Consider the following 12,581-nt stretch of genomic DNA (forward strand, 5'->3'; position numbering starts at 1 on the left):
TGTGTGTTAGAGAATGTTTTTAACCTTTATATAAGGATGTGATAGGTAGTGTTTCAAATATTTTAAAGCCATGTTAATTTAAAAATTAAAATCCCCTATTCAGCTCTGGGGATGGATATTACTAGAGCACAACTCTGGTATAATGCACTGTAGTATAATGCACAAAGAGCATTTTATAACTGTGAAAGTATAAAGTAGAGCATTTGAGGAAGTTTCTGGAGATTGCTTGACCACATGACTATTCACAATAGCAAAGACATGGAATTAACCTAGATGCCCATCAATGGTGGACTGGTTAAAGAAAATGTGATACATATACACCATGGAATACTACACAGCCAGAAAAAAGAATGAGATCATGGCCTTTGCAGCAACATGGTTGGAGCTGGATTCTATTATCCTAAGTGAATTAATGCAGGGGCAGAAAATCAAAAACTTCATGTTCTCCCTTATAAGAAGGCACAGAAAACCAAAAACCTTATGTTCTCCTTTATAAGTACACATGGACACAAAGAAGGGAACAGTAGATACTGGGGCCTATTTGAGGGGCGGAGCATGGGAAGAGGGTGAGGATTTAAAAACTAGCTATTGGGCATTATGCTGATTACCTGGGTGAGAAAATTATCTGTACCCCAAACCCTGAGACGTGCAGTTTACCCATGTAACAAAACCTGTATATGTACCTCTTGAGCCTAAAAGTTGCCAAAAAAAAAAAAAAAAAATTTATCAGATCTTAGGAAGTTACGTCACAGACATGAAAGAAAAAGAAAACTGCATAGAATGTTATCTTAAAGAGTAATTCCAAAGGTTGTGTAAATTTTAATTTTTTGTGTGTAAATTTAAATTTTAATTACTCAGAATGTTTTTACTTTCCTGAGATATTTGAACCATTTAGATCATAAAAAAGTTTGGCTTAAATATCTGTAGCTGGACCATTAATTCTAAACAGGCCAGTAATTCTGTTTAGAAAAGATCAAAGCATTGATATTTATGCTCGATGGTGCCTCTAGGATGTGAAGTACCACTAGACCTTGTACTCGAGAACAGTTGAAGGATGAGCCTCGAGGATTTCCTATAGGCTAAAAGTGTTATTAAGACTTACTGCGTTTCAGTCATTAGGCAAGTTCTTAGATGTGAAGTGCGCTGTGTTCTCCAACCATCTGGTGGGTGGGCATCAGAATCAGGTAAGGGTTTCAGACCACTCAGAACCATTGCAAGGCCTAAGAAAAACCAAGTTTTAAATTTTAATTAAGTCCTACTTATCAGTTTCATCTTTTATGAATTATGCCTTTGGTGTTATATCTAGAAAGTCATCACAAACCCAAGATCACCAAAATTTTTTCCTATGTTATCTTCTAGGAGTTTTATAGTTTTGCATTTTCACTGAGGTCTCTGATTCATTTTAAGTTAATTTTTGTGAAAAGTATAAATCTGTATCTACATTCTTTTTTTTTTTTTTTGCATGTGAATGTCCACTTTCAGTACCATTTGTTGAAAAGACTTGGCTGTTGTCTTTGAATTGTCTTTGAGCCTTTATCAAAGAATAGTTGACTGTATTTGTGTAAGTGTATTTCTAGGCTCTCTATTCTGTTTTCATCTGTTTGTCTCTTCTTTTGCCAATACCATCCTGCCTTGATTACTGTAGCTTTATAGTAATGTCAGTTCTCTGACTTTGTTCTTTCATTTTTTTTTTTTTTTTGAGACGGAATCTTGCTCTGTCGCATAGGCTACAGTGCAGTGACATGATCTCAGCTCACTGCAAACCTCTGCCTCCCTTGTTGAGGCGATTCTCCTGCCTCAGCCTCCTGAGTAGCTGTGATTACAGGTGTGTGCCACCACGGCCGGCTAATTTTTTGTATTTTTAGTAGAGATGGGGTTTCACCATGTTAGCCAGGCTGGTCTCGAACTCCTGACCTCAGGTGATCCACCCACCTCGGCCTCCCAAAGTGCTGGGATTACAGGCATGAGCCACCGTGCCCGGCCTGTTTTTGTTTTCTTGAGCTGGAGTCTCACTCATTCTATTGCCCAGGCTGGAGTGCAGTGGCGTGATCTCGGCTCACTGCAACCTCCAACTCTGGGGTTCAAGTGATTCTCCTGCCTTAGCCTCCCAAGTAGCTGAGATTACAGGTGTGTGCCACCACGCCTGGCTAACTTTTGTATCTTTAGTAGAGACGGGGTTTTACCATATTGGCCAGGCTGGTCTTGAACTCTTGACCTCAAATGATCCACCCACCTCGGCCTCCCAAAGTGCTAGTATTACAGGTATGAGCCACTGTGCCCAGCCTGGCTAATTTATTTTTATTTTTGCTAGAGATAGGGTCTCACTATGTTGTTGCCTAGGCTGATCTTGAACTCCTAGGCTCAAGTGATCCTCTTGCTTTGGGCTCCCAAAGTGCTGGGATTACAGTTATGAGCCACTGTGCCTGGCTCTGGAATGAATGTTATTAAAAAAGAAGGCAAGACCTAGGGCACAAAAGGGTTTACATGTACACTTACTGCCTTTCACCAAGATTGCATCAGTAATTTACCCATAAAGAGTTTATTAGCAGCTGGGCGGGGTGGCTCACGCCTATAATCCCAGGACTTTTGGGAGGCTGAGGTGGGCAGATCACGAGGTCAGGAGATCGAGACCATCCTGGCCAACATGATGAAACCACGTCTCTACTAAAATACAAAAAATTAGCTGGGCGTGGTGGTATGCCCCTGTAGTCCCAGCTACCTGGGAGGCTGAGGCTGGGGAAATGCTTGAACCCGGGAGGCGGAGATTGCTGTGAGCCGAGATCGCACCACTGCACTCCAGCCTGGTGACAGAGTGAGACTCTGTCTCAGAAAAAAAAAAAAAAAAAGAAAAAAGGATTTATTAGCATGGGCAATATAGGGAGACTCTGTCTCTTAAAAAAAAAAAAAAAATTTGGCTGAGCGTGGTGGCATATGTCTGTGGTCCCAGCTACTTGGGAGACTGAGGTGGGAGGATTGCTTGAGCCTGGGAGGTTGAGGCTGCAGTAAGCTATGATCTACCACTGTACTCCAGCCTGGGGGACAGAGACCCTGTCTCAAAAAAAAAAAAAAAAAAAAAAAAAGAAAAAGTTTATTTCCTTTGTCCATTCCAGTTGCTGGAAGTATCTTGGATTTTAATTAATTATGGTATAATGAGAATACTTACCCTAACGCTTTTGAAATAAGTAAAATAAAGGAAAAGGGCAAAAAAAAGTCATACAGCTCACAGTCAATGCTTTAATTATAGTTGGTCAGTTTATGGAGTTTGTTTTTTGTAAACCTTCTTATAAAATGATCTGAATGTGGTTAGTTCTGTTTATTTGCATTAATGGATTACACTGCTAATCACCCAGATGAAAATCATAGAGTTTAGAATCAGAAGGTATTTTGGAGGTGGTCGTGCTAATTTCCTACAGTTGCTACATAATGCAGAGATCTCTTTGGTAATAATATCCGTGCATCTATTAAAGATTCGATCTCCGTCCAAGCCCTGCACACTGCTTTGTAAGGCAGTCAATTCCATGATAATTACATGTGTCATAAAGTTATTCTTTTGAGTTGAAGAATTGGTTATTTCCTTGTGTTCTGTAGTAATAAAGGAGTATAAAGACCAAATTATATCTTTTAGCTATATGTAGTCTTTAGATAGAGATACATATCCACGTATATAGGATGTAATCCTTGGCTTTCTTTCTGCATTCTTTCCTTCTTTTGAGATATCTCCTGTCATTTATTATTTTCTTTGTTTTATATTTGGTTACTTAGAAATGTAAGGCTAGGCTGGGTGTGGTGGCTCACAACTGTAATCTCAGCACTTTGGGGAGCTGAGGCAGGTCGATCACCTGAGGTCAGGAATTCGAGACCAGCCTGGCCAACATGGTGAAACCCTGTCTCTACTAAAAATACAAAATTAGCCAAGTGTGGTGGCACATGCCTGTAGTCCCAGCTACTTGGGAGCCTGAGACAGGAGAATCACTTGAACCCAGGATGCAGAGGCTGCAGTGAGCCAACATCGCGCCATTACAGTCCAGCCTGGGCAAGACAGAGCGAGACTGCCTTTCAAAAGAAAAAAAAATGTTGAGATAAAGAAATGAATAATGATGGACGGGCAGGTGGTGGCTCACACCTGTAATCCCAGCACTTTGGGAGGCCAAGGCGGGCAGATCACGAGGTCAGAAGATTGAGACCATCCTGGCTAACACAGTGAAACCCTGTCTCTACTAAAAATACAAAAAAATTAGCCGGGTGCCTGTAGTCCCAGCTACTTGGGAGGCTGAGGCAGGAGAATGGCAGAGAGGCGGAGCTTGCAGAGAGCCAAGATTGCGCCACTGCATTCCAGCCTGGGCGACAGAGGGAGACTCCGTCTCAAAAAAAAAAAAAAAATGATAATGAGTAATAGTTAACCTTGTAGGGTCGTTACGAGAATTAAATGATCACATCTATGAAGCACATATTTAGCACAGTACATGACACACGGTAAACATTTAATAAATGCTAACAGTACAGTGTTGTAGTGGTTTCTATCAAGCCTTTTAATGCTAGATTAATAGGGAAGATAATGGTAAACAACTAACTATAATAAAGGCCGAACAAAATAAGTGCTGTAGTAGAGATAGAAGCAAAGTTCTTATTTGTCCTAATAAGGGAGCAACTAATTTTGTTACCGGTAGTGGGTCTTGACTGAAAGTTCTCCAGGTTCTAGGTGTTTTGAACAAAGAATTGGACAAAATTCACAGCAAAGCAAGGAAAGAGTGAAGCAATGAAAGCAGAGATTTATTGAGAATGAAAGTACACTCAACAAGGTGGGAGCGGGCCTGGGCAGCCCCTCAAGAGCCCCCTTACAGAATCTTGTAGGGCCCAGATACCCCTAGAGGTTTCCCATTGGCCACTTGGTGTTCGCACCATGCAAATGAAGTGGTGGCCTGCAATCAGTCTGATTGGTTGCAGAAAGCAACCAATCAGAGGCTGAAGTTACAAAGTTACACTCCTATGCAAGCATCTGATTGGTTATGGAAAGCACCCAGTCAGATTGGGACGTTTGCAAAGGGCGTAGCCTTTGGTCCTTTTGTTACTTAGGCATGGAAAGTTGGGGTTTTCCTTTAGATTAAGTTCTAGGGTGGCCTTAGGTCCCTGGAGACCCTATTCTCCTGCCTCAATTTCAGTTGGAAAATCAGGAAGGGCAGGAATCTTCTTTCCTAAACTTTGTAATATGCATAGGCTCTGCTTAAAGAGCGGAATGGCATTGAGGTCTACCATCAGCAAATGCATGGAGCTAGGAAAGTGCATGGTCTTTTTGATGGACTTTAAGCAGTCATGTGTGACTGAGGGGTTGGGTATGTGGAAGATCTGGTGGGAAGTAATGATGGTATATAGAGAAGTCAGACTGTAGAGGGCTTTGAACACAATGATGGGATGTTTTTGTACATTATCCTAGATATTCCAGATGTTTTCAGGTTTTTGAACAGAGAAGCAGGATTGTAATCTTATAGCAAAATAGATGTGATTATTGTATGCAGATAATTAGTGGTTCCTGTTTTTAAAGTTTTGACTGAAAGGGCTAATGAAAAGTGTGTAGCAGGAGAAAACTGTTGCTGTAATCCAGGGTGTGAAATGGCAGACTGTGGAAAAATGAGTCTTTTAGAGTAAGCCCAGGAAACTTTTTGTAAATACATTTGAGGCTTTTCATACTTACAGGATTAAACAAATTTATTAGACAATAACCTTCTCTCTCAAAGAATCTTGACCTCTAGATTGGGAGAAAGGATTGGGTTGGTATGTGCACCGGAAAAAGACCTGGGCTCTTTTGGCTGACTGCGCATGTAATTGAAAGTGGACTTACCTCAGGAGAGTGAACTGGCTTTCAGCCTGAGGGAGAGCTTTAAGCACATTTTAAGTGTGAGCACTTGGTTTCTATTTTTAAGTCTCTGAAGATAATGATCTGACATAGGGAACTAGCTTTTGGGGATGAATCTGCTGTGCCCAGACTTAAGCGGGTTGCCAACGTTCTCTTTTTGATATATGAGTTGATTTGGCTATCCCTTAAGTTTATTTTGTATTTTTGTTGATTTCTACTATTGCTTATGAAGCTTTTGCATTTCGAAACTTGTGATTTCAAATCATTAAAGAGTCTGGTTGGAGAAATTGTTAGGAAGGAGGCCTGATTAGGAAATTGAGACTGGTGAAATGAGAATTGAATGGAAGCTCACAACAGTTGCTTTATTGGCTGGATGGAGTGGATGGAGTGACCAGTGAGTCACTATTTTTATTTTTTGGCTGTGGCCTCATTTTCCTGCTTGTATAGATAATCTGGCATCTAGACTGAACTAGCATCCGGGGTGAGTGTATGTGTTAACTGGTGATTGTCTGTTGGTATGAGATGGATTTTACATGTCTATCAGAATCCCTCTGTGGAGCAAAGCAAATTACTACTTAGTTTATGTTCCAGGGAATACTAATGGTATTATGCGGGTATATAGCACTTATATAACATTGGTCCTTTTCAAAAATATTTCATGTCTGTTGTCACTTCATTCTCCAACCACCTTGTAAATGAGATAGGGCAGGTATAATTCCTGTTGGACAGAGGGGATGCTGAGACATAAATAAGAGACTGGGTTATGGTTTCTGGCTCAGTAAATAAATGACTGAGACAACTTATTACATTTCATTTTTGAACTGCAACTTCCAGAAAATTTTATAGGAGGAAAAAGCTGAATGTCTTCTCTTTTTGTTGTTATTTTTCAGCGGCGTCTTCGACATCTTCGGAACATTGCTGCCCGGAACATTGTTAATAGAAATGGCCATCAGCTCCTTGATACCTACTTTACACTTCACTTGTGTAGTACTGAAAAGATATATAAAGGTAAGGGGATCTGTAGCCTTACTACCCACAGATTATTATATTTTTATTTTTTTTGTAACACAAGTGATTCTCAGTGCCTCTTGCTGTTGTGGCTTCTTGGAAACCTAAATTGTTATGTTGTCTGAAAATATCTCATGAGCAGTTGGGATGTATACTAAAGAAAGATGGCAATTGGATAGTTCTTTCAGATAACTTAGCCTTACATTGATAAGTTTATCATTCCTTTATGAATGTTAGCTATTAATGGTCTAGCAGCTAGCATTTCAGGTAGATTGAATCCAGTATCCTGTAGTAATTTTACTTTTATAAAAATGTAATAAATTTCTTTTCTTTAATATTATGGTAAAATAGGGACCTAGTTTATATCTTCTCGTATCTGTAATTCCCTGTATATATGGGATCTTTTTCAGAAGAATGGTATAGTTTTCTCTAATTCAGTTTTATATATTGTACTGTGGATTCTTCTGTAAGTGAAAATTCTAAGAGTAGACCAAATATTTGATTAAAAATCACAACCACCTTCAGAATGCATATTAGATGAGAGGCACTGAGACATAATCAGTTGGCTTAGGTGGGATGGTGTAAGAGAGGAAGCATGGTAAAATGATAGGAATGTTGGATTATGATGGAAAATACTTCCGTACTAGTTCTAGCCCAGCTACTCACTAGCTTCGTGACTTTTCATAAAGATCACGGTTTTTGGAACTTCAGTCTCCCCATTTGTAAAGTAGAGATAATGATGTCTTATGAAGTAGGCAAGACAGATTTTTATGAGATCATAAAAATCTCAATAAGATGTGATTAAAGATCTATTTATGCTAACAAAAGGTGACACCATTTTAACAAAAGGTACTGAGACTTATTTGAATCTTGTCTTGTGGTAAAGATGAAAAATTTGAGTGACATTTATTTATTTATTTATTTTCGAGATAGGATCTCACCCTGTCACCCAGGCTAGAGTGCAGTGGCACAGTCATGGCTCACTGCAGCTTTAATCTCATGGACTCAAATGATCCTCCTGCCTCCATCTCCCAAGTAGCTGGGACTACGGGTGTGAGACGCCACTCCAGGCTAACTTTGAAAAAATTTTGTGTAGAAACGGGGTCCTACTATGTTTCTTGGGCTGGTCTCCAACTCCTGGACTCAAGCTATGCTCCTGCCGCAGCCTCCCAAAGTGCTGGGATTATAGGTGTGAGCTACTGTCCCTAACCTCTTTTTAGTTTTAATGATTATTTAAAGCAGTGATTGTTTAACAACTTTTTTTTAAATGTCAATTCCAGTATCTGCTCATTAAAAAATTCAGTCAAGAAATATACAGTGAAGAAACTCCTTCAGAGTAAATAGCCTTAAAATAATTCCCGCCCGCCCCACCCTGAGACGGAGTTTCGCTGTGTCACCCAGCCAGGCTGGAGTGCAATGGCATGATCTCAGCTCACTGCAACCTCCGCCTCCCTGGATTCAAGTGATTCTCATGCCTCAGCCTCCCAATTAGCTGGGATTGCAGGCACATGCCACCATGCCTGGCTAACTTCTGTAGTTTTAGTAGAGACGGGGTTTCACCATGTTGGCCAGGCTGGTCTCGAACTCCTGACCTTGTCATCTGCCTACCTCGGCCACCCAAAGTGCTGGTATTACAGGTGTGAGCCACTGCGCCTGGCAATAATTTTTAAGGATGGGAAAAGGACTCTAAATTCCACTATCCTCATGTAATTTTATTTCATTCTCACTTTTCAGTCTAACCATTGCATGGATTTATTTATTTATTTATTTATTTATTTATTTATTTATTTATTTATTGAGACAGAGTCTCGCTGTGTCGCCCAGGCTGGTGTGCAATGGTGCAATCTTGGCTCATTGCAACCTCTGCCTCCTGGGTTCAAGCAATTCTTCTGCCTCAGCCTCCTGAGTAGCTGGGATTATAGGTGCCTGCCACCACGCCCAGCTGATATTTGTATTTTTAGTAGACAGGGTTTCGTCATGTTGGCCAGGCTGGTCTTGAACTCCTGACCTCAGGTGATCCCACACCTGCCTCAGCCTCCCAAGGTGCTGGGATTACAGGTGTGAGGTACTGTGCCCAGCCCATTCCATATTTTAAAACAATTGTATTCACCTGAATGATTAATGCTAGCTACTGTAACAAATACCACAACTCTTAGTGGCTTACCATAATACATTTCTTATACTAAATCCAGTGTAGGTGTTCTTTATCAGGTGCTATCTTGGCAGCTGTCCTTTAAGTGATGACTCAGGTATGCAGGTTCCTTCTAGTTTGGGCTGCTGGTGTCCTCAATACATGGCCTCTAGCATGGCCAGAGATAGAAGGATTACTTGTGGGAGATTTTTAAATGGAAATGGTCCATATCAATTTCATTACATTATATTGGCCATAAATCAGTTACGTTGTCCTTTTTATTTTTTATTTATTTATTTTTGAGATGGAGTCTCAGTCTGTTTGCCCAGGCTGGAGTACAGTGGTGCCATCTCAGTTCACTGCAACCTCCGCCTCCCATGTTCAAGCGATTCTCCTGCCTCAGCCTCCCAAGAAGGTGGCATTACAGGCATGCGCCACCACACCCAGCTAATTTTTGTATTTTTTGTAGAGATGGGGTTTCACCATGTTGGCCAGGCTGGTCTTGAGCTACTGACCTCAAGTGACCTGCCCATCTTAGTCTCCCAAAATGCTGGGATTATAGACGTGAGCCACTGTGCTTGGCCTGAATTGTCCTTTTTAGATGGAAAGGGGACTGGGAAATGTAGGCTTCCTATGTGTCCAGAAAGAAAATGAAACAGTTTGGCTACTATTTGGTTTAAGGGTTTAAGCATTTTTGTAGGCCTTAAAACATTTAGTCTACTGCTTACGAATTGGTTATATCACTAGCAATATATGACAGTGCTGGAGTATTTTAAATTTTTGATGAGTTTCTGTATAATCAATCGTGGTTATCTTAACAAAACTTCTGTGTTCTTGCCCCAGTGTTACCTCTGATAATAGCGATTAACACCAGTACTTAGCACATTTTGGGAATTTGGAAAATGATAGCAATTATTATTAGAATTATAATAATCATAATAGCGTTTTCTAAAAAGAATAGTCATGGGATTGGCTGATGATCATGTTAAAAAACTTGTCTAGAGATACGATGAAAGCAAAGTGCCTTTTTTGTTTTTGTTTTTTCTCTTCTAGCTCAGATTGTATCTTGAATTTAGGAGTTGTCATTGACTGTTTTTTGAAGTTATCTCAATGAGGTATCTCAATCCAATCCTCAACACAGTTAGGGAACAGCTGGTGACAGAGCACGGGGAAGTCCAGGGTCTGGTGTTGCTGTTGAATCTGGCACTAGCTGTCAAGCCTCTTGAGGGCATTTACTCCCTCTTGCGAGCTTTAGTTAATTTATCATTAAAATGAAGGGATTGGTGATTTCTGAGCATTCCTCCCATTTCAAAATGTCATGGTTGAATGAAGCCTATTCATGAACTTTGTTGGGCTTTACAAACTTTTAACTACCACAGGAGGAGCTGGGAAGCCCTTTCTTTAGTAATTCTAGTTAATGCTGTCCTATCTTGTTGGTCGGACCTGTCATTACAAACGTGAATATTTTATGATCATTGTTTGGTCCTTGGTATAGAACAACCATGATAAGAGACCAATTGACTCTTCTTGATGAACCATCCACCCATACCACCTGTCTAGTGGTAACATTTCTTAGTGTCAGAAGACAGTTTTTTATTGGAAGAATATCCGAAATGCTGGTTTCTAAGTTTTTCTTCTATTTCAGCTAAATTCACAGCAGATCCAAAGAAGATATGTGTAAAATTTAAGAAGAGATGTGTGAAATTTTTTGACTTTTGACATTCTTGTAGTGCTTTTAGGAGATTGTTTACTTATTTCCAATCAAATACTAGTTATTATATCCCCAGAGAACAAAGCCTTGTGTTAATGGATGGATAGGTTCTAAACTTGGTTCTTGTTAAAATTGGAATTTTTTATTTTTTTATTTTTAATTTTTTGATACGGAGTCTCGCTCTGTCGCCCAGGCTGGAGAGCAGTGGCGTGATTCCAGCTCACTGCAAGTTCCGCCTCCCGGGTTCACACCATTCTCCTGCCTCAGCCTCCCGAGTAGCTGGGACTACAGGTGCCCGCCACCATGCCCAGCTAATTTTTTTGTATTTTTAGTAGAGACGGGGTTTCACCATGTTAGCCAGGATGGTCTCGATCTCCTGACCTCGTGATCCGCCTGCCTCGGCCTTCAAAAGTGCTGAGATCACAGGCGTGAGCCACCGTGCCCGGCCCTCAAGTTTGTTTTTCATAGTTATTTTCTTACCCATGAAATGTAAGTGCCTGCCCTCTCCTGGAATACCGACTGTCTTGAATACATCAGAAGATGAACTGTATATTACTTAATTTGGTGATCTTACTCAAGTCTCATAGTTTTATTTATTTTTATGTGTTTTTTATGAGGCAGAGTCTCACTCTGTCAACCAGGCTGGAGTGCAGAATCACAGCTTACTGTAGCCTCAACCTTTTGGGCTCAGGTGATTCTCTCGCCTCAGTCTCCCGAGTAGCTGGGACTACAGGCACACACCACCATGCCTGGCTAATTTTTTGTTGTTGTTTGTAGAGCCGAGTTTTGCCGTGTTGCCTAGGCTGGTCTCAAACTTCTGGGCTCAAGCAATCCACTTGCCTTGGTTCCCAAAGTGCTGGGATTATAGACAGGAGCCACCAAGCCTGGGTCAAGTCTTCAAGTTTTAAATGTCACCTGTTGACTTTTCCTCTGAACTCATACCCCTGTAATCCAGTTGCCTACTTTACAGCTCCATTTGGAGTCTAGTAGGTAACTTAAACTTGGTATGTTCAAAACTGAGCTTCTGATGTTCCAGCTGTGATCCATCTCCTGTATTCTTCCTTATATCAGAAAATGGCGACTCCATTTCCTTGGCCAAAAACTTGGAGTTATCCTGGATTGTCTTCTTTCTCTTACATTTCACATCCAGTCTTTCAGTGTATACTTTTGGCTCTTACTATCAAAATATATCCATAACCTAATCACTTCTTGCTATCTTCAAACCACAGTCATCTTTTAACTACATTGTTGAAGTAGACGTTTAACAGGTTTGTCTGCTCATGCAACTCCCTCAGTCTGTTCTCAACTGAGATCCTGTTAAAATGAAAGTCACATCCCTTTATTTCTCTCCTCAAAACCCTCCCATGGCTTCCCATCTCATTCACAGAAAAAGCTAAAATGCTTACGGTTTCCTAGAAGGCCCTTCGTGATCTGGTTCTTGGTTACCTCTGAACTCATTTTCTGCTACTCTTCCAGATGTCTGTGTTCCAGCTAGCTGAACTTGTAGCTGTTGCTTGAATGCATTGGTTTTAACTAACTTAAAGACCTCTGCATTTGCCATTTGACTTGGGTACTTTTCCTTCACTTATTCACATGACTAGTGCTTCCACCTTCTTGCAGATCTTTCTTTTTTCCCTTTTTTTTTTTTTTTTTTTTTGAGATGGAGTCTCGCTCTTTTGCCCAGGCTGGAGTGCAGTGGCGCAGTCCCAGCTCACTGCAGCCTCTACCTCCCAGGTTCAAACGATTCGTCTGCCTTAGCCTCCCGAGTAGCTAGGACTACAGGCGTACGCCACCACGCCCAGCTAATTTTTGTATTTTTAGTAGAGATGGGGATTCACCATGTTGGCCAGTATGGTCTTGATCTCTTGACCTCGTGATCC

General features: G+C 40.8%; 1 protein-coding gene across 6 annotated transcripts in view; it reads left to right on the forward strand.

Annotated features, from left to right (window-relative positions):
* Nucleotides 1–12,581, forward strand: part of UVRAG (UV radiation resistance associated) — a 334,573-nt gene that overhangs the window by 30,726 nt on the left and 291,266 nt on the right. For all 6 annotated transcript variants that reach the window (XM_055282980.2, XM_055282979.2, XM_055282982.2 and 3 more), the window contains exon 2: nt 6,742–6,859. In XM_055282980.2, the coding sequence (XP_055138955.1) occupies nt 6,742–6,859 (118 nt within the window). The remainder of the gene's footprint in view (nt 1–6,741; nt 6,860–12,581) is intronic.

This window comes from Symphalangus syndactylus, chromosome 6, assembly GCF_028878055.3.
Source record: "Symphalangus syndactylus isolate Jambi chromosome 6, NHGRI_mSymSyn1-v2.1_pri, whole genome shotgun sequence".
Taxonomy (NCBI): Eukaryota; Metazoa; Chordata; class Mammalia; order Primates; family Hylobatidae; genus Symphalangus; species Symphalangus syndactylus.